General features: G+C 43.0%; 1 protein-coding gene across 1 annotated transcript; it reads left to right on the forward strand.

The window, feature by feature from the left end:
* The first annotated feature begins 15,153 nt into the window (after positions 1 to 15,153).
* Positions 15,154 to 24,278, forward strand: LOC140371660 (cysteinyl leukotriene receptor 1-like). Its single transcript, XM_072458844.1, has 4 exons — positions 15,154 to 15,322; positions 17,122 to 17,289; positions 21,762 to 21,929; positions 23,756 to 24,278. Exons 2-4 carry the CDS (start codon positions 17,144 to 17,146, stop codon positions 24,252 to 24,254), a joined length of 813 nt encoding a protein of 270 aa, XP_072314945.1. The 5' UTR covers positions 15,154 to 15,322; positions 17,122 to 17,143; the 3' UTR covers positions 24,255 to 24,278.
* Positions 24,279 to 27,991: the final 3,713 nt, after the last annotated feature.

A 27,991-nucleotide genomic window follows, 5' to 3' on the forward strand; every position in this document is an offset into this window, starting at 1 on the left:
CTTATACTCAGTACTTGTGTTTTACTCAATACTTGTGTTTACACGCAGTACTTGTGCTTATATGCAGTACTTGTGTTTATACGCAGTACTTGTGTTTATACGCAGTACTTCTATTTATACGCAGTACTTGTATTTTTACCCAGTACTTGCGCTTATACTCAGTACTTGTGTTTATACCCAGTACTTGCGTTTATACTCAGTACTTGTGTTTATACTCAGTACTTGTGTTTTACTCAGTACGTGTGTTTATACGCAGTACTTGTGCTTATATGCAGTACTTGTGTTTATACGCAGTACTTGCGTTTATACTCAGTACTTGCGTTTATACTCAGTACTTGTGTTTATACGCAGTACTTGTGTTTATACGCAGTACTTGTATTTATACGCAGTACTTGTATTCATACGCAGTACATGTATTTATACGCAGTACTTGTATTTATACGCAGTACTTGTATTTATATGCAGTACTTGTATTTATACGCAGTACTTGTATTTATACGCAGTACTTGTATTGATATGCAGTACTTGTATTTATATGCAGTACATGTATTTATATGCAGTACTTGTATTTATACGCAGTACATGTATTTATACGCAGTACTTGTATTTATACGCAGACGCAGTACATGTACTTATACGCAGTACATGTATTTATACGCAGACGCAGTACATGTACTTATACGCAGTACATGTATATACACAGTACATGTATTTATGCGCAGACGCAGTACATGTATTTATACGCAGTACATGTATTTATACGCAGTACTTGTATTGATATGCAGTACTTGTATTTATATGCAGTACATGTATTTATACCCAGTACTTGCGCTTATACTCAGTACTTGTGTTTTACTCAATACTTGTGTTTACACGCAGTACTTGTGCTTATATGCAGTACTTGTGTTTATACGCAGTACTTGTGTTTATACGCAGTACTTGTATTTATACGCAGTACTTGTATTTTTACCCAGTACTTGCGCTTATACTCAGTACTTGTGTTTATACCCAGTACTTGCGCTTATACTCAGTACTTGCGTTTATACTCAGTACTTGCGTTTATACTCAGTACTTGTGTTTATACTCAGTACTTGTGTTTTACTCAGTACGTGTGTTTATACGCAGTACTTGTGCTTATATGCAGTACTTGTGTTTATACGCAGTACTTGCGTTTATACTCAGTACTTGCGTTTATACTCAGTACTTGTGTTTATACTCAGTACTTGTGTTTTACTCAGTACGTGTGTTTATACGCAGTACTTGTGCTTATATGCAGTACTTGTGTTTATACGCAGTACTTGTGTTTATACGCAGTACTTGTATTTATACGCAGTACTTGTATTTTTACCCAGTACTTGCGCTTATACTCAGTACTTGTGTTTATACCCAGTACTTGCGCTTATACTCAGTACTTGCGTTTATACTCAGTACTTGCGTTTATACTCAGTACTTGTGTTTATACTCAGTACTTGTGTTTTACTCAGTACGTGTGTTTATACGCAGTACTTGTGCTTATATGCAGTACTTGTGTTTATACGCAGTACTTGCGTTTATACTCAGTACTTGCGTTTATACTCAGTACTTGTGTTTTACTCAGTATGTGTGTTTATATGCAGTACTTGTGCTTATACTCAGTACTTGTGTTTATACGCAGTACTTGTATTTATACCCAGTACTTGCGCTTATACTCAGTACTTGCGTTTATACTCAGTACTTGCGTTTATACTCAGTACTTGTGTTTTACTCAGTACGTGTGTTTATACGCAGTACTTGTGCTTATATGCAGTACTTGTGTTTATACGCAGTACTTGTATTTATACGCAGTACTTGTATTCATACGCAGTACATGTATTTATACGCAGTACTTGTATTTATACGCAGTACTTGTATTTATATGCAGTACTTGTATTTATACGCAGTACTTGTATTTATACGCAGTACTTGTATTGATATGCAGTACTTGTATTTATATGCAGTACATGTATTTATATGCAGTACTTGTATTTATACGCAGTACATGTATTTATACGCAGTACTTGTATTTATACGCAGACGCAGTACATGTATTTATACACAGTACTTGTATTTATACGCAGTACTTGTATTCATACGCAGTACATGTATTTATACGCAGTACATGTACTTATACGCAGTACATGTATATACACAGTACATGTATTTATGCGCAGACGCAGTACATGTATTTATACGCAGTACATGTATTTATACGCAGTACTTGTATTGATATGCAGTACTTGTATTTATATGCAGTACATGTATTTATACCCAGTACTTGCGCTTATACTCAGTACTTGTGTTTTACTCAATACTTGTGTTTACACGCAGTACTTGTGCTTATATGCAGTACTTGTGTTTATACGCAGTACTTGTGTTTATACGCAGTACTTCTATTTATACGCAGTACTTGTATTTTTACCCAGTACTTGCGCTTATACTCAGTACTTGTGTTTATACCCAGTACTTGCGTTTATACTCAGTACTTGTGTTTATACTCAGTACTTGTGTTTTACTCAGTACGTGTGTTTATACGCAGTACTTGTGCTTATATGCAGTACTTGTGTTTATACGCAGTACTTGCGTTTATACTCAGTACTTGCGTTTATACTCAGTACTTGTGTTTATACGCAGTACTTGTGTTTATACGCAGTACTTGTATTTATACGCAGTACTTGTATTCATACGCAGTACATGTATTTATACGCAGTACTTGTATTTATACGCAGTACTTGTATTTATATGCAGTACTTGTATTTATACGCAGTACTTGTATTTATACGCAGTACTTGTATTGATATGCAGTACTTGTATTTATATGCAGTACATGTATTTATATGCAGTACTTGTATTTATACGCAGTACATGTATTTATACGCAGTACTTGTATTTATACGCAGACGCAGTACATGTACTTATACGCAGTACATGTATTTATACGCAGACGCAGTACATGTACTTATACGCAGTACATGTATATACACAGTACATGTATTTATGCGCAGACGCAGTACATGTATTTATACGCAGTACATGTATTTATACGCAGTACTTGTATTGATATGCAGTACTTGTATTTATATGCAGTACATGTATTTATACCCAGTACTTGCGCTTATACTCAGTACTTGTGTTTTACTCAATACTTGTGTTTACACGCAGTACTTGTGCTTATATGCAGTACTTGTGTTTATACGCAGTACTTGTGTTTATACGCAGTACTTGTATTTATACGCAGTACTTGTATTTTTACCCAGTACTTGCGCTTATACTCAGTACTTGTGTTTATACCCAGTACTTGCGCTTATACTCAGTACTTGCGTTTATACTCAGTACTTGCGTTTATACTCAGTACTTGTGTTTATACTCAGTACTTGTGTTTTACTCAGTACGTGTGTTTATACGCAGTACTTGTGCTTATATGCAGTACTTGTGTATATACGCAGTACTTGCGTTTATACTCAGTACTTGCGTTTATACTCAGTACTTGTGTTTATACTCAGTACTTGTGTTTTACTCAGTACGTGTGTTTATACGCAGTACTTGTGCTTATATGCAGTACTTGTGTTTATACGCAGTACTTGTGTTTATACGCAGTACTTGTATTTATACGCAGTACTTGTATTTTTACCCAGTACTTGCGCTTATACTCAGTACTTGTGTTTATACCCAGTACTTGCGCTTATACTCAGTACTTGCGTTTATACTCAGTACTTGCGTTTATACTCAGTACTTGTGTTTATACTCAGTACTTGTGTTTTACTCAGTACGTGTGTTTATACGCAGTACTTGTGCTTATATGCAGTACTTGTGTTTATACGCAGTACTTGCGTTTATACTCAGTACTTGCGTTTATACTCAGTACTTGTGTTTATACTCAGTACTTGTGTTTTACTCAGTACTTGTGCTTATATGCAGTACTTGTGTTTATACGCAGTACTTGTATTTATACGCAGTACTTGTATTCATACGCAGTACATGTATTTATACGCAGTACTTGTATTTATACGCAGTACTTGTATTTATATGCAGTACTTGTATTTATACGCAGTACTTGTATTTATACGCAGTACTTGTATTGATATGCAGTACTTGTATTTATATGCAGTACATGTATTTATATGCAGTACTTGTATTTATACGCAGTACTTGTATTTATACGCAGTACTTGTATTTATACGCAGACGCAGTACATGTATTTATACACAGTACTTGTATTTATACGCAGTACTTGTATTCATACGCAGTACATGTATTTATACGCAGTACTTGTATTTATACGCAGTACTTGTATTTATATGCAGTACTTGTATTTATACGCAGTACTTGTATTTATACGCAGTACTTGTATTGATATGCAGTACTTGTATTTATATGCAGTACATGTATTTATATGCAGTACTTGTATTTATACGCAGTACATGTATTTATACGCAGTACATGTATTTATACGCAGACGCAGTACATGTACTTATACGCAGTACATGTATTTATATGCAGTACTTGTATTTATACGCAGTACATGTATTTATACGCAGTACTTGTATTTATACGCAGACGCAGTACATGTACTTATACGCAGTACATGTATTTATACGCAGACGCAGTACATGTACTTATACGCAGTACATGTATATACACAGTACATGTATTTATGCGCAGACGCAGTACATGTATTTATACGCAGTACATGTATTTATACGCAGTACTTGTATTGATATGCAGTACTTGTATTTATATGCAGTACATGTATTTATACCCAGTACTTGCGCTTATACTCAGTACTTGTGTTTTACTCAATACTTGTGTTTACACGCAGTACTTGTGCTTATATGCAGTACTTGTGTTTATACGCAGTACTTGTGTTTATACGCAGTACTTCTATTTATACGCAGTACTTGTATTTTTACCCAGTACTTGCGCTTATACTCAGTACTTGTGTTTATACCCAGTACTTGCGTTTATACTCAGTACTTGTGTTTATACTCAGTACTTGTGTTTTACTCAGTACGTGTGTTTATACGCAGTACTTGTGCTTATATGCAGTACTTGTGTTTATACGCAGTACTTGCGTTTATACTCAGTACTTGCGTTTATACTCAGTACTTGTGTTTATACGCAGTACTTGTGTTTATACGCAGTACTTGTATTTATACGCAGTACTTGTATTCATACGCAGTACATGTATTTATACGCAGTACTTGTATTTATACGCAGTACTTGTATTTATATGCAGTACTTGTATTTATACGCAGTACTTGTATTTATACGCAGTACTTGTATTGATATGCAGTACTTGTATTTATATGCAGTACATGTATTTATATGCAGTACTTGTATTTATACGCAGTACATGTATTTATACGCAGTACTTGTATTTATACGCAGACGCAGTACATGTACTTATACGCAGTACATGTATTTATACGCAGACGCAGTACATGTACTTATACGCAGTACATGTATATACACAGTACATATATTTATGCGCAGACGCAGTACATGTATTTATACGCAGTACATGTATTTATACGCAGTACTTGTATTGATATGCAGTACTTGTATTTATATGCAGTACATGTATTTATACCCAGTACTTGCGCTTATACTCAGTACTTGTGTTTTACTCAATACTTGTGTTTACACGCAGTACTTGTGCTTATATGCAGTACTTGTGTTTATACGCAGTACTTGTGTTTATACGCAGTACTTGTATTTATACGCAGTACTTGTATTTTTACCCAGTACTTGCGCTTATACTCAGTACTTGTGTTTATACCCAGTACTTGCGCTTATACTCAGTACTTGCGTTTATACTCAGTACTTGCGTTTATACTCAGTACTTGTGTTTATACTCAGTACTTGTGTTTTACTCAGTACGTGTGTTTATACGCAGTACTTGTGCTTATATGCAGTACTTGTGTTTATACGCAGTACTTGCGTTTATACTCAGTACTTGCGTTTATACTCAGTACTTGTGTTTTACTCAGTATGTGTGTTTATATGCAGTACTTGTGCTTATACTCAGTACTTGTGTTTATACGCAGTACTTGTATTTATACCCAGTACTTGCGCTTATACTCAGTACTTGCGTTTATACTCAGTACTTGCGTTTATACTCAGTACTTGTGTTTTACTCAGTACGTGTGTTTATACGCAGTACTTGTGCTTATATGCAGTACTTGTGTTTATACGCAGTACTTGTATTTATACGCAGTACTTGTATTCATACGCAGTACATGTATTTATACGCAGTACTTGTATTTATACGCAGTACTTGTATTTATATGCAGTACTTGTATTTATACGCAGTACTTGTATTTATACGCAGTACTTGTATTGATATGCAGTACTTGTATTTATATGCAGTACATGTATTTATATGCAGTACTTGTATTTATACGCAGTACTTGTATTTATACGCAGACGCAGTACATGTACTTATACGCAGTACTTGTATTTATACGCAGACGCAGTACATGTACTTATACGCAGTACATGTATTTATACGCAGACGCAGTACATGTACTTATACGCAGTACATGTATATACACAGTACATGTATTTATGCGCAGACGCAGTACATGTATTTATACGCAGTACATATATTTATACGCAGTACTTGTATTGATATGCAGTACTTGTATTTATATGCAGTACATGTATTTATACCCAGTACTTGCGCTTATACTCAGTACTTGTGTTTTACTCAATACTTGTGTTTACACGCAGTACTTGTGCTTATATGCAGTACTTGTGTTTATACGCAGTACTTGTGTTTATACGCAGTACTTCTATTTATACGCAGTACTTGTATTTTTACCCAGTACTTGCGCTTATACTCAGTACTTGTGTTTATACCCAGTACTTGCGTTTATACTCAGTACTTGTGTTTATACTCAGTACTTGTGTTTTACTCAGTACGTGTGTTTATACGCAGTACTTGTGCTTATATGCAGTACTTGTGTTTATACGCAGTACTTGCGTTTATACTCAGTACTTGCGTTTATACTTAGTACTTGTGTTTATACGCAGTACTTGTGTTTATACGCAGTACTTGTATTTATACGCAGTACTTGTATTCATACGCAGTACATGTATTTATACGCAGTACTTGTATTTATACGCAGTACTTGTATTTATATGCAGTACTTGTATTTATACGCAGTACTTGTATTTATACGCAGTACTTGTATTGATATGCAGTACTTGTATTTATATGCAGTACATGTATTTATATGCAGTACTTGTATTTATACGCAGTACATGTATTTATACGCAGTACTTGTATTTATACGCAGACGCAGTACATGTACTTATACGCAGTACATGTATTTATACGCAGACGCAGTACATGTACTTATACGCAGTACATGTATATACACAGTACATGTATTTATGCGCAGACGCAGTACATGTATTTATACGCAGTACATGTATTTATACGCAGTACTTGTATTGATATGCAGTACTTGTATTTATATGCAGTACATGTATTTATACCCAGTACTTGCGCTTATACTCAGTACTTGTGTTTTACTCAATACTTGTGTTTACACGCAGTACTTGTGCTTATATGCAGTACTTGTGTTTATACGCAGTACTTGTGTTTATACGCAGTACTTGTATTTATACGCAGTACTTGTATTTTTACCCAGTACTTGCGCTTATACTCAGTACTTGTGTTTATACCCAGTACTTGCGCTTATACTCAGTACTTGCGTTTATACTCAGTACTTGCGTTTATACTCAGTACTTGTGTTTATACTCAGTACTTGTGTTTTACTCAGTACGTGTGTTTATACGCAGTACTTGTGCTTATATGCAGTACTTGTGTTTATACGCAGTACTTGCGTTTATACTCAGTACTTGCGTTTATACTTAGTACTTGTGTTTATACGCAGTACTTGTGTTTATACGCAGTACTTGTATTTATACGCAGTACTTGTATTCATACGCAGTACATGTATTTATACGCAGTACTTGTATTTATACGCAGTACTTGTATTTATATGCAGTACTTGTATTTATACGCAGTACTTGTATTTATACGCAGTACTTGTATTGATATGCAGTACTTGTATTTATATGCAGTACATGTATTTATATGCAGTACTTGTATTTATACGCAGTACATGTATTTATACGCAGTACTTGTATTTATACGCAGACGCAGTACATGTACTTATACGCAGTACATGTATTTATACGCAGACGCAGTACATGTACTTATACGCAGTACATGTATATACACAGTACATGTATTTATGCGCAGACGCAGTACATGTATTTATACGCAGTACATGTATTTATACGCAGTACTTGTATTGATATGCAGTACTTGTATTTATATGCAGTACATGTATTTATACCCAGTACTTGCGCTTATACTCAGTACTTGTGTTTTACTCAATACTTGTGTTTACACGCAGTACTTGTGCTTATATGCAGTACTTGTGTTTATACGCAGTACTTGTGTTTATACGCAGTACTTGTATTTATACGCAGTACTTGTATTTTTACCCAGTACTTGCGCTTATACTCAGTACTTGTGTTTATACCCAGTACTTGCGCTTATACTCAGTACTTGCGTTTATACTCAGTACTTGCGTTTATACTCAGTACTTGTGTTTATACTCAGTACTTGTGTTTTACTCAGTACGTGTGTTTATACGCAGTACTTGTGCTTATATGCAGTACTTGTGTTTATACGCAGTACTTGCGTTTATACTCAGTACTTGCGTTTATACTCAGTACTTGTGTTTTACTCAGTATGTGTGTTTATATGCAGTACTTGTGCTTATACTCAGTACTTGTGTTTATACGCAGTACTTGTATTTATACCCAGTACTTGCGCTTATACTCAGTACTTGCGTTTATACTCAGTACTTGCGTTTATACTCAGTACTTGTGTTTTACTCAGTACGTGTGTTTATACGCAGTACTTGTGCTTATATGCAGTACTTGTGTTTATACGCAGTACTTGTATTTATACGCAGTACTTGTATTCATACGCAGTACATGTATTTATACGCAGTACTTGTATTTATACGCAGTACTTGTATTTATATGCAGTACTTGTATTTATACGCAGTACTTGTATTTATACGCAGTACTTGTATTGATATGCAGTACTTGTATTTATATGCAGTACATGTATTTATATGCAGTACTTGTATTTATACGCAGTACATGTATTTATACGCAGTACATGTATTTATACGCAGACGCAGTACATGTACTTATACGCAGTACATGTATTTATATGCAGTACTTGTATTTATACGCAGTACATGTATTTATACGCAGTACTTGTATTTATACGCAGACGCAGTACATGTACTTATACGCAGTACATGTATTTATACGCAGACGCAGTACATGTACTTATACGCAGTACATGTATATACACAGTACATGTATTTATGCGCAGACGCAGTACATGTATTTATACGCAGTACATGTATTTATACGCAGTACTTGTATTGATATGCAGTACTTGTATTTATATGCAGTACATGTATTTATACCCAGTACTTGCGCTTATACTCAGTACTTGTGTTTTACTCAATACTTGTGTTTACACGCAGTACTTGTGCTTATATGCAGTACTTGTGTTTATACGCAGTACTTGTGTTTATACGCAGTACTTGTATTTATACGCAGTACTTGTATTTTTACCCAGTACTTGCGCTTATACTCAGTACTTGTGTTTATACCCAGTACTTGCGCTTATACTCAGTACTTGCGTTTATACTCAGTACTTGCGTTTATACTCAGTACTTGTGTTTATACTCAGTACTTGTGTTTTACTCAGTACGTGTGTTTATACGCAGTACTTGTGCTTATATGCAGTACTTGTGTTTATACGCAGTACTTGCGTTTATACTCAGTACTTGCGTTTATACTCAGTACTTGTGTTTATACTCAGTACTTGTGTTTTACTCAGTACGTGTGTTTATACGCAGTACTTGTGCTTATATGCAGTACTTGTGTTTATACGCAGTACTTGTGTTTATACGCAGTACTTGTATTTATACGCAGTACTTGTATTTTTACCCAGTACTTGCGCTTATACTCAGTACTTGTGTTTATACCCAGTACTTGCGCTTATACTCAGTACTTGCGTTTATACTCAGTACTTGCGTTTATACTCAGTACTTGTGTTTATACTCAGTACTTGTGTTTTACTCAGTACGTGTGTTTATACGCAGTACTTGTGCTTATATGCAGTACTTGTGTTTATACGCAGTACTTGCGTTTATACTCAGTACTTGCGTTTATACTCAGTACTTGTGTTTTACTCAGTATGTGTGTTTATATGCAGTACTTGTGCTTATACTCAGTACTTGTGTTTATACGCAGTACTTGTATTTATACCCAGTACTTGCGCTTATACTCAGTACTTGCGTTTATACTCAGTACTTGCGTTTATACTCAGTACTTGTGTTTTACTCAGTACGTGTGTTTATACGCAGTACTTGTGCTTATATGCAGTACTTGTGTTTATACGCAGTACTTGTGTTTATACGCAGTACTTGTATTTATACGCAGTACTTGTATTTTTACCCAGTACTTGCGCTTATACTCAGTACTTGTGTTTATACCCAGTACTTGCGCTTATACTCAGTACTTGCGTTTATACTCAGTACTTGCGTTTATACTCAGTACTTGTGTTTATACTCAGTACTTGTGTTTTACTCAGTACGTGTGTTTATACGCAGTACTTGTGCTTATATGCAGTACTTGTGTTTATACGCAGTACTTGCGTTTATACTCAGTACTTGCGTTTATACTCAGTACTTGTGTTTTACTCAGTATGTGTGTTTATATGCAGTACTTGTGCTTATACTCAGTACTTGTGTTTATACGCAGTACTTGTATTTATACCCAGTACTTGCGCTTATACTCAGTACTTGCGTTTATACTCAGTACTTGCGTTTATACTCAGTACTTGTGTTTTACTCAGTACGTGTGTTTATACGCAGTACTTGTGCTTATATGCAGTACTTGTGTTTATACGCAGTACTTGTATTTATACGCAGTACTTGTATTCATACGCAGTACATGTATTTATACGCAGTACTTGTATTTATACGCAGTACTTGTATTTATATGCAGTACTTGTATTTATACGCAGTACTTGTATTTATACGCAGTACTTGTATTGATATGCAGTACTTGTATTTATATGCAGTACATGTATTTATATGCAGTACTTGTATTTATACGCAGTACATGTATTTATACGCAGTACTTGTATTTATACGCAGATGCAGTACATGTATTTATACGCAGTACATGTATTTATACGCAGACGCAGTACATGTACTTATACGCAGTACATGTATTTATACGCAGACGCAGTACATGTACTTATACGCAGTACATGTATATACACAGTACATGTATTTATGCGCAGACGCAGTACATGTATTTATACGCAGTACATGTATTTATACGCAGTACTTGTATTGATATGCAGTACTTGTATTTATATGCAGTACATGTATTTATATGCAGTACTTGTATTTATACGCAGTACTTGTATTTATACGCAGTACATGTATTTATATGCAGTACTTGTATTTATACGCAGACGCAGTACATGTATTTATACGCAGTACATGTATTTATACGCAGTACTTGTATTTATACGCAGATGCAGTACATGTATTTATACGCAGTACATGTATTTATACGCAGACGCAGTACATGTACTTATACGCAGTACATGTATTTATACGCAGACGCAGTACATGTACTTATACGCAGTACATGTATATACACAGTACATGTATTTATGCGCAGATGCAGTACATGTATTTATACGCAGTACATGTATTTATACGCAGTACATGTATTTATACGCAGACGCAGTACATGTATTTATACACGGTACTTGTATTTATACGCAGTACATGTATTTATACGCAGACGCAGTACATGTATTTATACACAGTACTTGTATTTATACGCAGTACTTGTATTTATACGCAGTACTTGTATTTATACGCAGACGCAGTACATGTATTTATACACAGTACTTGTATTTATACGCAGATGCAGTACATGTATTTATACGCAGTACATGTATTTATACGCAGACGCAGTACATGTACTTATACGCAGTACATGTATTTATACGCAGACGCAGTACATGTATTTATACACGGTACTTGTATTTATACGCAGTACATGTATTTATACGCAGACGCAGTACATGTATTTATACGCAGTACATGTATTTATACGCAGTACTTGTATTTATACGCAGATGCAGTACATGTATTTATACGCAGTACATGTATTTATACGCAGACGCAGTACATGTATTTATACGCAGTACATGTATTTATACGCAGACGCAGTACATGTATTTATACACGGTACTTGTATTTATACGCAGTACATGTATTTATACGCAGACGCAGTACATGTATTTATACACAGTACTTGTATTTATACGCAGTACTTGTATTTATACGCAGTACTTGTATTTATACGCAGACGCAGTACATGTATTTATACACAGTACTTGTATTTATACGCAGTACTTGTATTTATACGCAGACGCAGTACATGTATTTATACACAGTACTTGTATTTATACGCAGTACTTGTATTTATACGCAGACGCAGTACATGTATTTATACACAGTACTTGTATTTATACGCAGTACTTGTATTTATACGCAGACGCAGTACATGTATTTATACACAGTACTTGTATTTATACGCAGTACTTGTATTTATACGCAGACGCAGTACATGTATTTATACACAGTACTTGTATTTATACGCAGTACTTGTATTTATACGCAGACGCAGTACATGTATTTATACACAGTACTTGTATTTATACGCAGTACTTGTATTTATACGCAGACGCAGTACATGTATTTATACACAGTACTTGTATTTATACGCAGTACTTGTATTTATACGCAGACGCAGTACATGTATTTATACACAGTACATGTATTTATACACAGTACTTGTATTTATACGCAGTACTTGTATTTATACGCAGACGCAGTACATGCGACACAAACATTATTTTTGCCTTAAACGCCGCGTGGTCACGTGACGGTTTCCCGTCTTCCGCACATTCCACGGTCCCGGTTCTGGCCGCGCGCCCGGACCACAGCGCGCGCCCCTCGGCCCAAAGAAGCGCCTCGCGTGGAAGTCCTGCACGTGAGCGCTCCGGACGAGACCGACAAACAAACAAACAAACAAACAAACAAACAAACAAACGCACGACCGCGAGCGCAGCGCCCGCGACTCGGAAGCGACGCGCACTTCGGCACGCGCGCCTGTCACGGGCCAGTCTGACGCGGTCTGACGCGGTCAGACGCGGCGATGGGAGCGAGGAGCGCGGTCGCGGGGAAGAAGTGACACCATGAACGGTAAGAGCTCCGGGGCGAGGCTGGAAAGCCGTATTCGGTCATTAAATCGTTAGAGACCGGGATGGTCGATCATTACCGTAAGAGCCGGGGTAAAAGTGCACCTAAAAGTGCACCATGTGTGGATGAAGCGCACCGTCACTTTCCTCGTCTCCGTGTGAGAACCGTGCGCTCTTCAAGTCAAATGCAATGGAAAAAAATGCATTTTAAATAATAATGAATTAGACAAATGGGGGAAATGACATTCAAACTTATTCAGAAAATGGATAAAAATGGACAGACTTTGGACCAAATGTTGGACCTAATTTAAATGTGGCGTCTATTTGTGTTTGTATTTACATTTACGCTCTCTGGTCCTGTTCTGTATTCATTTGTTTACAAAAGAGAAAAAAGAGAAACAAAATTAAATACAAATTATTTATACATAGATAAATTATGCAAAAATCAACTTTTTGCTTTTGCGTTGTCAAATTAAAAATAAACTGATAAAAAAGTAATAAATAAATAATGAATTGTCTCTCTGTTCTGTGTTTATTTATCAGAAAAAAATTAAAACGTAAATAAATTATGCAAAATCAACTTTACGTTTTTTTTGTCGTAAAATAAAAACCAAATCTGCTAAAAAAATAATGAAATAAATACATTTTCTCTGTTCTGTGACATTAAAGACAACACTTTTATTCCGCAGAAATACTCTCATAGACGTGTGTCCTTACTCTCAACTCGCCTCTCCACGGACCTGACCTGTAACTTCCATTGAGATAGATGTTTAGTGTTGACAATTAAAGTAATAATCAAACATCACCATGGAGACGAGTGGAGAGAACTCAAAAGGGTCATCGAGGCACTTTCTCCGCCCTGTTATTATATCATTGTAATCATAATTCCTTCTACGTCGTTACTTTTATGATTTGGTCATAAACAAGCTATTCGTAACGTCTTTTGTCAAAATAACAACCTCCGCCAGTGTTTTATTCACTCTCTAATGTGCGAAAGTACAACGTTTAAATGACTTTTACAGCGTCAGTAACTCCCCCTGCAGGTCCTTTGTGAAAATACACTCTCAGAAAACCGACGCAATTTGTATTTACTTTCTTTCTTTATCACTGAGATTCTCAAAGGTCGCAGTTTGTGAAGAGAAGTTGAACAATTTAAGTTTAAAATGACAGGAAGTGGATCTGAATCCCTCTGTGATGTCATCAGTGTGCGACACAGAGACAGTTTAAACCATGGTTGGACTAAATAAAGGTGTTTTATGGTCTTATTGTGTGTCAGATCAGAACTGTTGTGTTGTTTACGTGGAGTTTGGCTCTTGTTTACAGTCTGGTTGCTATGGTAACAGCCGCAGAATCACCTCTATGTCGCAAAATCTGCTCATGTCCAACCAAAGAGTAAAATTCTAAACTTTACAAAATTGTCAAAACTGGGGACAACCGGGCAAAATGTTGCAGTAAAATCTGAATTATAATCACGTTCACTGCGTTTTAATGAAATGTGTCGTCAAAAATATCAGACAATATTTGAAAATTGAACATGTGTTTCTTGCTCCTTCAGATGTGATGTTGTTTCTCTGGACCAGCTTGTATGATTTATTTCTTGTTTGTCTTTCCAAATACATTAACTTCACATTTATAAGTCAGATGTTGTACTTCTACTTGAGTGATAGTATTTCAAAGTGGTTGATTTTGCCTGTGATGTTCAGTGTTTTTTCTCTTCTCAGCAGGTTTGGGCTTGGGTTTGGTTTCCAACGAAACCTCGGCGTCGAACCTGTCCCGCTGTTTCCACAGCGACGACTTGTTCAAGTACCGCGCCTACTCCTACACCTACATCGTGCTGTTCCCCGTCGCCTTCCTGTGCAACCTGTGCGCCGTGGGAGTGTTCGTCCTGCAGAAGAATCAGAGGTGGGACTGGGACTGGGACGGGACTGGGACAGGACTGGGACTGGGACGGGACTGGGACAGGACTGGGACTGGGACGGGACTGGGACAGGACTGGGACTGGGACGGGACTGGGACAGGACTGGGACTGGGACGGGACTGGGACAGGACTGGGACTGGGACGGGGCTGGGACTAGAGCGGGACTGGACGGGGACTGGAGAGGGACTGGAGCGGGACTGGGACTAGAGAGGGACTAAACCAGGACCAGGGCTAAACCAGGACCAGGACTAAAGCAGGACTAAAACCAGGACTAAACCAGGACTAAACCAGGACTAAACCAGAACTGAACAAGGACTAAACCAGGACTAAACCAGGACTAAACCAGGACTAAACCAGAACTGAACAAGGACTAAACCAGGACTAAACCAGGACTAAACCAGAACTAAACCAGGACTAAACCAGGACTAAACCAGGACTAAACCAGGACTAAACCAGGACTAAACCAGAACTAAACCAGGACTAAACCAGGACTAAACCAGGACTAAACCAGGACTAAAACCAGGACTAAAGCAGGACTAAACCAGGACTAAACCAGGACTAAACCAGGACTAAATCAGGACTAAACCAGGACTAAACCAGGACTAAAACCAGGACTAAACCAGGACTAAAACCAGGACTAAAGCAGGACTAAACCAGGACTAAACCAGGACTAAACCAGGACTAAAGCAGGACTAAACCAGGTCTAAAACCAGGACTAAACCAGGACTAAAACCAGGACTAAAGCAGGACTAAACCAGGACTAAACCAGGACTAAAGCAGGACTAAACCAGGACTAAACCAGGACTAAAACCAGGACTAAAACCAGGACTAAACCAGGACTAAAACCAGGACTAAAACCAGGACTAAACCAGGACTAAAACCAGGACTAAAACCAGGACTAAACCAGGTTTAATTAGCGCTCTAACGAGTCTCTTCGTCTTCGTCACATTCAGGACTTTGGACCTTGTCATTTGCATGAAGAAAAAAAAAACCCCATAAACAAATTGCGTTCTAAATTTGCCGCTGATGCAGTTTGAATTTGTTTATGGTTTTGACATCGCGGCTGCAAAAGTCCTGAAAACCTGTTGGTCTGGAATGAGTAAGAGGAAGAGAAACGTCCCGTCGCCGCCCGAGACTGGATCTGCCACATTTTACAGCATCACAGATTAATAGACTTAAGTAAGAATAATATAGCATCAGAATAACGTCACTCCAGAGTTTAATAATAAAGAGTCGGATTTATCATCTGAAGTGGATTTTATATTAAATATAGAACGTTGAATCACACGCAAATGAGAAACAAATGATTCTATCATTTTGTATTGGATTATTCAGACTATTTCTGATGTCCAGTCCCAGTCCAGTCCCAGTCCAGTCCCAGTCCCAGTCCCAGTGCCAGTGCCAGTCCAGTCCCAGTCCAGTCCAGTCCCAGTGCCAGTGCCAGTCCAGTCCCAGTCCCAGTCCAGTCCCAGTCCAGTCCCAGTCCCAGTCCAGTCCCAGTCCCAGTCCAGTCCCAGTCCCAGTCCCAGTCCCAGTCCAGTCCAGTCCCAGTCCCAGTCCAGTCCAGTCCAGTCCCAGTCCCAGTCCAGTCCCAGTACAGTCCCAGTCCCAGTCCCAGTCCAGTCCCAGTCCCAGTCTCAGTCCTGCTCCCGATCAAGTCCCAGTGCAGTTCCAGTCCCAGTCCAGTCCAGTCCTGATCCAGTTCCAGTCCCTCTCCAATCCCGCTGGTCCAGACCAGGTCCAACCGAGGACTAAACCAGGTCTAAACAGGGTCTATTTGCAGGCCGTCTTCGTCGTCGGTGGTGATGGTGAACCTGGCCGTGTCAGATCTGTGTTTCTCTCTGACGCTGCCCCTCAGACTGGTCTACTACATCAGGGAGGGCATCTGGGGCTTTCCCGACTGGCTCTGCCGCCTCTGTGTCTACGGCTTCTACGTCAACCTCTACACCAGGTAAAGAGGACGAAACCAGGACCTAACCAGGACTAAACCAGGACTAAACCAGGACTAAACCAGGACTAAACCAGGACTAAACCAGGACCTAACCAGGACTGAACCAGGACTAAACCAGGACTAAACCAGGACTAAACCAGGACCTAACCAGGACTAAACCAGGACTAAACCAGGACTAAACCAGGACTAAACCAGGACCTAACCAGGACTAAACCAGGACTGAACCAGGACTGAACCAGGACTAAACCAGGACCTAACCAGGACTGAACCAGGACTAAACCAGGACTGAACCAGGACTTAACCAGGACTAAACCAGGACTGAACCAGGACTTAACTAGGACTAAACCAGGACTAAACTAGGACTAAACCAGGTCTAAACCAGGACTAAACCAGGACTTAACCTGGACTAAACCAGGATTAAACTAGGACTGAACCAGGATTCATCCAGGACTAAACCAGGACTAAACCAGGACTAAACCAGGACATCTCCTCCCTCACTCCTGGACTATCTACTGCCCTAGCCGCCAGCTAACAGCTGGCTTAACACCTGCTGAGGTCCGTCATGGTATCGCGGGGCCTCCCTGCCGTGCAGACAAGGTCTGGGGCAACCAACGCCACTCACTCCACCAGCTTCAACACCCGGTCCACTGCTGCTTTTTCACAACTCTCTGCCCACCAGCTTCTAGTTAACCAGCTTCTAGCCACCGCCAACATTCTAACTGGATTACTCTCATCTGCTGCTACGTTCCATCTCCTCCTCGGACTATCACTCCCACGCCTCCAGGCCACCGCTCCACCAACTTCTCGCCTACTCACCTACACCGCTGCTGACCTTCACCTCCTCAACCATAACCACCGTCTCCCAGCTGCTGCTGTCTCTGCAGCTAGCTCAGCTGGGATCCTTCGCCGGCCCCGCTACATCCACAGGGGCTCTGGTCTCTCCCATAACCGACACTCCAACGACGGCTCACCTATCCCCTCACCCTGGACTAGTTTTCGCCCCCCTGTCACCCCCACCTGCCGCACTGCCAACCTCAGCAACCTCCGCCCCCCCACCCCTGCGCCCCCATCCATCTCCGCGCCCCCATCCATCTCCCTTGCACTGCTGAACTGCCGCTCCCTCGCCAACAAATCACCTGTTATATCTGAACTGCTACTGGACAATAACATTGATCTGCTTCTCCTCTGTGAAACATGGCAACAGCCCCTGGACTTCTATGCTCTCAACCAAGCCACTCCCTCCAACTACACTTACACTGCCAAACCCCGCCTCTCCGGGCGTGGGGGAGGTCTTGCTGTTATTCATAAAAAATCTACATCCATCACTGAACTGAACCTCAACCTTCCATCCATCTCATCATTTGAATACCTCGCCTTCTCCCTCCCCAACTCTATCACCGCTATCCTGATCTATCGTCCCCCAAAGCCCCACCCCTCTTTCCTCACTGAATTGTCTGAACTCCTCACCATCGCATCCTCTCTCTCTGCCCGCCTCCTACTCACTGGTGACTTCAACATCCACATTGACTGCCCCAACGCCCCACTGACATCCGACTTCCTCTCTCTCCTGGACTGCTTCCATCTCACCCAACATATTGACTTCCCCACCCATACCAAAGGCCACACTCTGGACTTAGTCTGTTCCTCTCTCCTACCCATATCTAAGCCCCACCCCCTCCCCTTCCCACTCTCTGATCATCTCTGCATCCTTTTCTCCGCCCCCCTACCCTCGCCCCACAACCCCAAAAAACGCACCATCACCTACCGCAATATCAAGTCAGTCAACCCCCTCACGCTCTCCCAGCTCATATCCTCTGCTTTCCCCCCTGACCCCCCCCCCCCCCCCCCTCTTCCCCCGACGACTATGCTGTCATGCTCAACACCACCCTCTCCGACTCCCTTGACTCCCTAGCCCCCTGGAAAACCTCCTCCGTCTCATACATCAACCCCGCCCCCTGGTACACCCCTGAACTCCGCACCATGAAGCAGACTGGCCGCCAACTCGAACGACTCCTCAAAAGAACCCGCCTCACCGTCCACGCCGAAGCTTTCAAATTACACATCTCCTCCTACCGTGACGCTCTCCAAGCCGCCAAATCTGCCCACCTCTCCACCCTCATCAACAGCTCCCACCGGAGCCCTCGCACCCTGTTCTCCACCGTCAACAAGCTGCTCCAGCCACCGGACATCACTCCACCCTCCTCCCCTGACCTCTGCAACTCTTTCCTCCTTGCCTTCAATGACAAAATTTCCAAAATCAACAGCTCCATGACTGCCGTCTCCATTAACTCCATCACCACCCCCACCCCTGCCCCCCCCCCCTCTCCCTGACCACCCACCCTTCCCTCCCCTCACCACCTTCTCCTCTGTTAACTCCTCTCATATCATAGACCTCATCACCGCTTCCAAAACCACCACCTGCTCTCTCGACCCCCTCCCAACGACTCTAACCAAGGCCGCCTCCCTGCTCTCATCCCCCATCTCACCACCCTCTTCAACCAGTCTTTATCCCTCGGCCATGTTCCTTCCATCTACAAACTGGCCTCCATCACCCCCATCCTCAAAAAACCCACCCTAGACTCCGCCAACCTCTCCAACTACCGCCCCATCTCCAACCTGCCGTTCCTCTCAAAAACGCTGGAACGCATCGTCGCCGCCCAACTTCACACCCACCTCCAGTCAAACAACCTCTATGAACCCCTCCAATCTGGCTTCCGCCCACTTCACAGCACCGAAACAGCCCTGGTCAAAGTACTCAACGATCTCCTCACCTCTGAAGACTCCGGGGCCCTCAACATCCTGTTACTACTAGACCTCAGCGCAGCCTTTGACACTATAAAACATTCCATCCTCCTACAAAGGCTGCGCCAACTGGGTGTTGAGGGCTCTGCACTTGACTGGCTCACATCCTACCTCACCAACAGGCAAGAGTTCATTTCCCTCTCCGGTCACTCATCCACCCTCTCCCCAGTAACGCAGGGGTTCCCCCAGGGCTCAGTCCTCGGCCCCCTCCTCTTCATCTGCTACATCTTCCCCCTTGGTCACATCCTCCGCCAACTCAACCTGGACTTTCACTGCTACGCTGACGACACCCAGATATACCTCACCACCAAATCCACCCAAAACCCTCCCCTCAGCCACATCGAAACCTGCATCTCTACAATAAAATCATGGCTCACTCTCAACTTCCTCAAACTGAACAGTGACAAAACAGAGCTCCTCCTCATTGGCACCAAATCCACTCTCAATAAAACTGGTCCCTTTTCACTCAGCATCGACACCTCGACCATCACCCCCTCTACCCTGGTACGCAATCTCGGTGTCATCATGGACCCCACCCTCTCCTTCACTCCCCATGTCAGCCACATCGTCAAGACCTCATACTTCCACCTCCGCCGCATCGCCAAAATCCGACACTGCCTCACCCTCCCCGCTGCTGAATCCCTCATCATGCCTTCATCTCCTCCCGCCTCGACTACTGCAACTCCCTCCTCACTGGCATCTCCTCCCATTCCCTCCATAGACTCCAAATGGTCTAAAACTCCGCTGCCCGCCTCCTCACCCACACCCGCCTCCTCACCCACACCCGCCTCCTCACCCACACCCGCCTCCTCACCCACACCCTCCTCACCCACACCCGCCTCCTCACCCACACCCGCCTCCTCACCCACACCCTCCTCACCCACACCCGCCTCCTCACCCACACCCGCCTCCTCACCCACACCCGGTCCCGTGATCACATCACTCCCGTTCTCCGCTCTCTCCACTGGCTCCCCATCAAGCAGCGCATAAACTTTAAAATACTCCTCACCTTCAAAGCTCTTCACCACCTTGCCCCCCCCTACCTGTCTGACCTCCTCATCCCCCACCGCCCCTCCCGAGCTCTCCGATCCTCCTCCTCTCTCACCCTGACTGCACCAACATCCCGACTCAAAAGTTTTGGCGACAGAGCATTCTCCCGAACAGCACCCCGACTCTGGAACTCCCTCCCCCAACCTGTCCGCCACTCTCCCTCACTCACAACATTCAAATCCCGCCTAAAAACACACCTCTTCACCCAAGCCTATGACCTCCCCTACCCCTAGCCTCCTCTACCCCATTGCCTACTCTTCTACCCCCTGTTACATCCCCATCTTTTTCTCTCTACTTCTTCTGTCTTGTTCATTTTATCTGTATATTAATGTGTATTGTACGTGTTGTCCCCCCCTGTCTGTAAATACCCCCCCTTTTTTATTATGTTCAGCGTCTTTGGGTCACTGAAAAGCGCTATATAAATAAAAGTTATTATTATTATTATTATTATTATTATTATTAACCTGGACTAAACCAGGACTAAACCAGGACTGAACCAGGATTTATCCAGGACTAAACCAGGATTAAACCAAGACTAAACCAGGTCTAAACCAAGACTTAACCAGGACTAAACCAGGTACTGGTTTAGCCCTGGTTAAGTGATTGTTTTTCCTCGACAGTATCCTGTTCTTGACTCTCCTGAGCCTGCTCCGGTGGCTCGCTGTGGTACAACCGTTACGTCATAATACACTGGCCACGCCGCGCCGCATCCTATTGGTCTGTCTGGGCATCTGGGTGTTTGTGGGCGTGGCCTCCTCCTTCTTCCTGGCTCAGGGCGTGGTGGTCAGGTGAGTGCCCGACACGCTCTACGTTTCCTCTTTCCTCATAGACCATTTAGATCGCCTGAACCTGTTACGAGTTTGAACCGTTGGGACTGTGTTTGACATTTCCCTGTGGTGGTGAAATATGTACTTTCGGGGTGTTTAAAGTGTCTTTCGTCGCCCCCTGCTGTCTCTGGGCGGAAAACCAGCCTTATAACATTTGCCTCAAGACAAACTCTCCTGATTTTCTCCTGATTTTCAATTTGGGCAACGTTCAATGTGTTTGTATGCGATTATACTGTCTTATTATGGTAAAGAAAGAAAGAAAACATTTAAAAAAGCTTGTTTTCTGACAATGTGTTTTCCCAGGGGACTTGCAGGGGGAGCTCTATCGCCCGAGTTATTTAGTTCTGCTTTAAAGGTGCAAAATTATAAAAGCTAAACAGATAAGATAAGCCTTTATTGTCCACACATGGGGAAATTTTGGTGTTACAACGCAGTAGATCCAGAGGGAAAGGACAGATAACTTATAGGGAGTTTGAAAAAAACAAAACTCCTCTCATATCTTAATAGGGAATGGAGGAAAATTAATAAATAAAATAAAATACAAAATAAAGATAAAGATAAAAATAAATAAATAAAAAAAATAAAAATGGATAAAATGAATAAAATGAATAAAATGAATAAAATGAATAAAATGAATAAAATTAATAAAATGAATAAAATGAATAAAATGAATAAAATGAATAAAATGAATAAATGATAATAAAATAAAGTCAAGTAAAAAGAAAAAGCTAGCATAAGACTAAATAATACTAATAGCAAGTAAACACTCCATTCCAGGGCGTGTCCAGGTCCCGCTGTCCCGTGTCGGCCCTTCCGAAGTCACGCTTCCTCCCTGTGCGCGGCGCTTCCCCTAGATCACTTTCCTTTACGTAGAGTGAGTCTGGCCGCGCCTCAGATTGTCGGTGTTTTGCGAGACACCTTGTCCATTACTGTCTCTTCCCTCGTCAGCGGCTGAGTTTGTTTTGACTCGGCCGCTTTGTGAAACAGTGACAGCGAACAAGAGTGAATGAATACAAACCTGTAATTGCCTCAAGGGAAATTTGTCATATGAAAACATTACACATGGTAAACACGTTAAGAATGCTGAAGAACACAAACAGACTTTTGGCTCGTTCCCAAGCCTGTCTCCACCCGCCTTAGTAGTCGCGACTGTTTTTAGGTCTCCAAAAACTGGCTTGTATGATCACCGTAGTCCTAGGGTAATAGTTGGTTGAGACGCTGAATACGGCGCGTGACAAAGGATGTAGTAACCTCTTTTGGTCTTCATTGGACGTGTCACAAACCTTCACAAGGACGGAAGAAATGTAGGATTCCGTCACGAGCATTTGAGCAAGAATTTCTTAAGTTAAAGATCCTGTCAAATCTGAGCCAACTGGTGCGGGAACATCATGAAATCGCTCCCGTCTCCCTTTTCCCGCCGTAGCATTAGCACCCGTTGTATCGACCGTCTCATCCGAGGTTCGAAACGGCAATCTTCCGATCAGGGGGCGGGTGCTCCGTGCCGCCGCACCGGGCCGTACAGGCTCGCAAGGAGGGGGTGTGACTTCAGACGGGCCACGCCTCGGTATCACACAGGGGGGCCCAGAACCATGGAGCACTCGCCCTCTGATTTGCAGCAGAGCGATCCCGAGATTTACAGGCGTGGTTTAGTGGTTTAGTGGTTTAGTGAGACATCTAGTGGCGAAAACACTGCTGTGGTCCGGCGGGAAAACATGAATAAATGTGTTTGTAAGCACGATCATGCCAAGGTATTCTTTAAATCTGCCTCTGTGTCGTCGGTGTCCCAGAGGAGGCGTCCGGCGCTGCTTCGAGGTGCAGAGACCCTCCTCCTGGAACCTGGTCCTGTCGCTGAACTACGTGGCGGTGTTTTTCGGTTTCCTGGTGCCGTTCGTCGTCATCATCTGCAGCTACAGCTTCATCGTGCGGCGGCTGACCACGCGGGCCGACTCCCTCGTCGAGCGGCATCGTCACGCGCGGGCCAGGGGAGCGGGGGCGCGCGGTGGCCGCCGGCGGTCCCTGTCGCTGGTCTCCGCCGTCATCGTCACCTTCCTGCTCTGCTTCCTGCCCTATCACGGCGCGCGCTCGCTGCACCTGCACGCGGTGTGCAGCGGCTGGAGCTGCGCGGCCGTGGTGGCGCTGCAGCGGACGGTGGTGGTCACGCTCTGCCTCGCCGCCTCAAACAGCGCCGTCAACCCCCTGCTCTACTACTACTGCACCCAGAACTTCCGGGACAAGTTCAGCCGGGCCCGGTCCAGGGTGAGCACTCGCACCCGGTCCCAGCTCTGACAGGGGACTCGGTTTAGAGCACGGACTTGGGTTTGGACCTGTTTTTCGGGTTGTTTTTGGGCGGCAGTGGTCGAGCGCTCATCTTCCGATCCGAAGGTCGGCGGTTCGAATCTCGTCCTTGGTAGAGCGGTCGGATCCAGAGCTTTGGCGTGTGAGTTGCTGGGTTCTTCCTTGACGTGAAATGCCGTTTACCTTTTTACTTGGATTCAAGACCAAACAAGCGTAGACCTGCTTTAGCTCTGGTCCTAGCTTTAGTCTCGGTTTAGACCCGGGTAAGTCCTCCTACTCTACTCGGCGTGATCCCTCATTCGTCCACCAGTGAAAGGTTCCACGCAGGTAGTTATCTGAAGCTGAGCATAAAAGTAGAGTCAAAATGTCTTGATTTTTAAACCATCTTCCAGATAAACTACCTTTAAACGCTCATCGAGTTCTCAACTGGTTTAGATCCTTTGAAGATATTGTATTTAATCTATTTAACGTGAGATATTATTTTTTTTAAATAGAGCTATTTTTGTACTTCTACATTTCTGGGATAATATATTTTATGAGCTAATATTTAAAGTCGGTTGTATTTTGTGTGAAATAAAGATATATTTGCAGTTAAACTGTTCTGTTTGATTCGTGAAACTAAATCCATAAACACAATGTCAGCACCAGATTAATATCCGTGCGACATAAATAGTCCCCAAATTGATCTGTGTGTGATCTTTAAAAAGACAATTGCACCTTCTCATATGGACAAGAGGCCTTTCGGGTGTCCAGATATCGACACAACCTTCGCATCAGTTCAATTGTTTGTAAGACAACGAGAAAGACGAAGATTTTGAACGTTTTTTTATTGAAATTAACGCAATGACGCCAGACAATAGTCACGCATGACGCCGACACACACGCACTTAGGCACTTTTACAGATCAAATTGTGTTTTCTACAGTAATAATTCTTCAAAAACCACAGAACAGAGGAACAGTTCGAGCAAAATGCTGTCGCCGTGTCCCTTGCTTTTGGCCAATTCTGTCATATTTACAGAAACGTTCATAAACACACGCTGTCCCCGTAATAAATGAATACAGTGAATTTATTAAGAACATTGCGGACAATAAAACACCACTTGAACAAACTTTTACGACCCTTTTTGATAGAAATGTACTTGGCAAAGCGCAGCCCTGGACTGGTTCTGAAATGCATGAAGTGGATGACAGCGCCATCTGCTGTTCAGCTTCATCAAGACAGTACAAAAGGCAAATCACAATCGCACATGAACGTACAGTTGGGTTTTCACGATTTTTGGGGACATAACTCAATCCCGAGTGACGGATTCTAGCATTTACCGTAATTACAACTTAACCGTAACATAAACTCTCACCTTAAAGTATATATTGACAGTTTAGACTTCACCAAACAAAGTGAACACATTTATATATCAGATTTTACTGAGCATTTTTTCCCGTTTGTCCCCAGTTTGACCATTTTTGCAACGATTATAATTGTACTTCCTGGTTGGATATGAGCACAAATATGACATAGAGGTGATTCCACGGCTGTTACCATAGCAATTTGACACAAAACAGGAAACAGTCCATCTCTGAGTGTGTTTCTTATCCTTAAGGACCACCATAGTCCGGGTTTGTGAGAGTAAATAGGCCCCCTCGTCCCTGTTTATCATCTCATCTGTTTGTGTTCTCATTGTCTCATTGAGGGAAGGGAAAACAAAGCTGAAACTGTCTATGATGGTACGAAAATATATTCTTAATTATGAAATATACAAAAATCATCCCGTTTTGGGCCATTACGCTAAAGTTTTGGGCATGTTACAGTATTTGTAAAGCAGTTTATATTTCTTCTCGCAAATGTTAACGCTCAAGGACGAGTTTGAAATATGTTAAACGGAATCCCGATTTGACTACAACAATCTCAAATCCAAGCACAATCGCAGTACGCGTCGGAATAAAAAGACGATATTTTGTGAAAGCCGCTGCGCTCCATAAACTACGCGCGTTCTCTCGGGAGCCGCAGTTTCCCTTCGCGGTGCAGAAAGAGCAGCGGCAGCACCAAACTGCTCGGAAGCTCGAACCACGGCACGGAAACCCTCATGACGCACACGTCGATCGCCGCCGAGCGCGACAGGGAAAGAGCGTAATGCACGACGAGCGCGGCGAATCGCATCAACAGCGCCCCCAGGATCGCCAGCATGGAATTGAAGGCCGAGCGCTTCGATCGCTCCATCCGCCGCGTGTCCCCGCCCCTTTCCCCAGGCCGCGGACCAATCAGGACGCACAGAACCGAGACGCTGCAAAAAGTGACGAGCGTCAAGGCGCAGAACGACATGAGGCAGGCCACCACCATGTAAAACACCATGGAAACGAACACGCGAACCACGCCCAGCGACAACGCGCACAGCCAGGCGATGACCATGCTGATGTTCCGCCCCGTGACTCCGCCCCTTGTCTTAAAACGCAGGTAGGTGACCGGGTGCACCACGGCCAGGTAGCGCTCCCCGCAGGCGAGGCAGTGGAACAGCAGCTGTCCGTTAGACGTCATGGTGACCAAACAAGCACCGATGTCCGTCGCGTAGTCGGTTTCAGCGTTCGTTCCATAGAAGAAGAAACAAAAGCCGGCAATATGCATCATCTCCAGCGCCGCCAAGTGATAGTTGATGGCGTCGGAGTGGCTGACGCTTCTCTGCCTTTTCCATTTTCCGTAGCCGACAAGAGCGACCGAGAGTAAAAGCGGCAGCAGCAGGAGGTAGACCGCGCAGCCAAAAGAAAGAATGATCCTGGTTGTGAACATGTCACAGACGGAGTTCGGGCCGGAGGCGTTCATCTGAGGAAACACGAGATGTCAACGAGAAAAACAGCAACAACCGAGGCAGTTAAAAAGGCAGAGGAGCAAAGTAAGAGAGGACAAGATGACAGATGTGTCCAGCCTGAGACGCTTTGGACGTGTGCAGAAGATACGGAGGCAGAAGTTAGAGAAAACGATCCAGAGAAAACCAAACGTAGTTAAAGATTTCATGAAGAACATGAAGCGTCTGACAGCAGAGGATGTTCAGGAGAAGGTCAGACGGAGTGGAGAAGGTCGAAGCCCCTTTACCTCGGCGGCTGTGTCCGGAGCGAGGCTGGAGCGAGGCTGGAGCGATCCCGGAGAGAGGCTGGAGCGATCCCGGAGCGAGGCTGGAGCGAGGCTGGAGCGAGGCTGGAGCGATCCCGGAGCGAGGCTGGAGCGAGGCTGGAGCGATCCCGGAGCGAGGCTGGAGCGATCCAGGAGCGAGGCTGGAGCGATCCCGGAGCGATCCCGGAGCGAGGCTGGAGCGAGGCTGGAGCGATCCCGGAGCGAGGCTGGAGCGAGGCTGGAGCGATCCCGGAGCGAGGCTGGAGCGATCCCGGAGCGAGGCTGGAGCGATCCCGGAGCGAGGCTGGAGCGATCCCGGAGCGAGGCTGGAGCGATCCTGGAGCGAGGCTGGAGCGAGGCTGGAGCGAGGCTGGAGCGAGGCTGGAGCGATCCCGGAGCGAGGCCGGAGCGAGGCTGGAGCGATCCCGGAGCGAGGCTGGAGCGATCCCGGAGCGAGGCTGGAGCGATCCCGGAGCGAGGCTGGAGCGATCCCGGAGCGAGGCTGGAGCGATCCCGGAGCGATCCCGGAGCGAGGCTGGAGCGAGGCTGGAGCGAGGCTGGAGCGAGGCTGGAGCGAGGCTGGAGCGATCCCGGAGCGAGGCTGGAGCGATCCCGGAGCGAGGCTGG

The sequence above is a fragment of the Eucyclogobius newberryi genome, unplaced genomic scaffold (assembly GCF_026437365.1).
Source record: "Eucyclogobius newberryi isolate DKJ021-1_F unplaced genomic scaffold, fEucNew1.0.hap1 SCAF_22, whole genome shotgun sequence".
Lineage (NCBI taxonomy): Eukaryota > Metazoa > Chordata > Actinopteri > Gobiiformes > Gobiidae > Eucyclogobius > Eucyclogobius newberryi.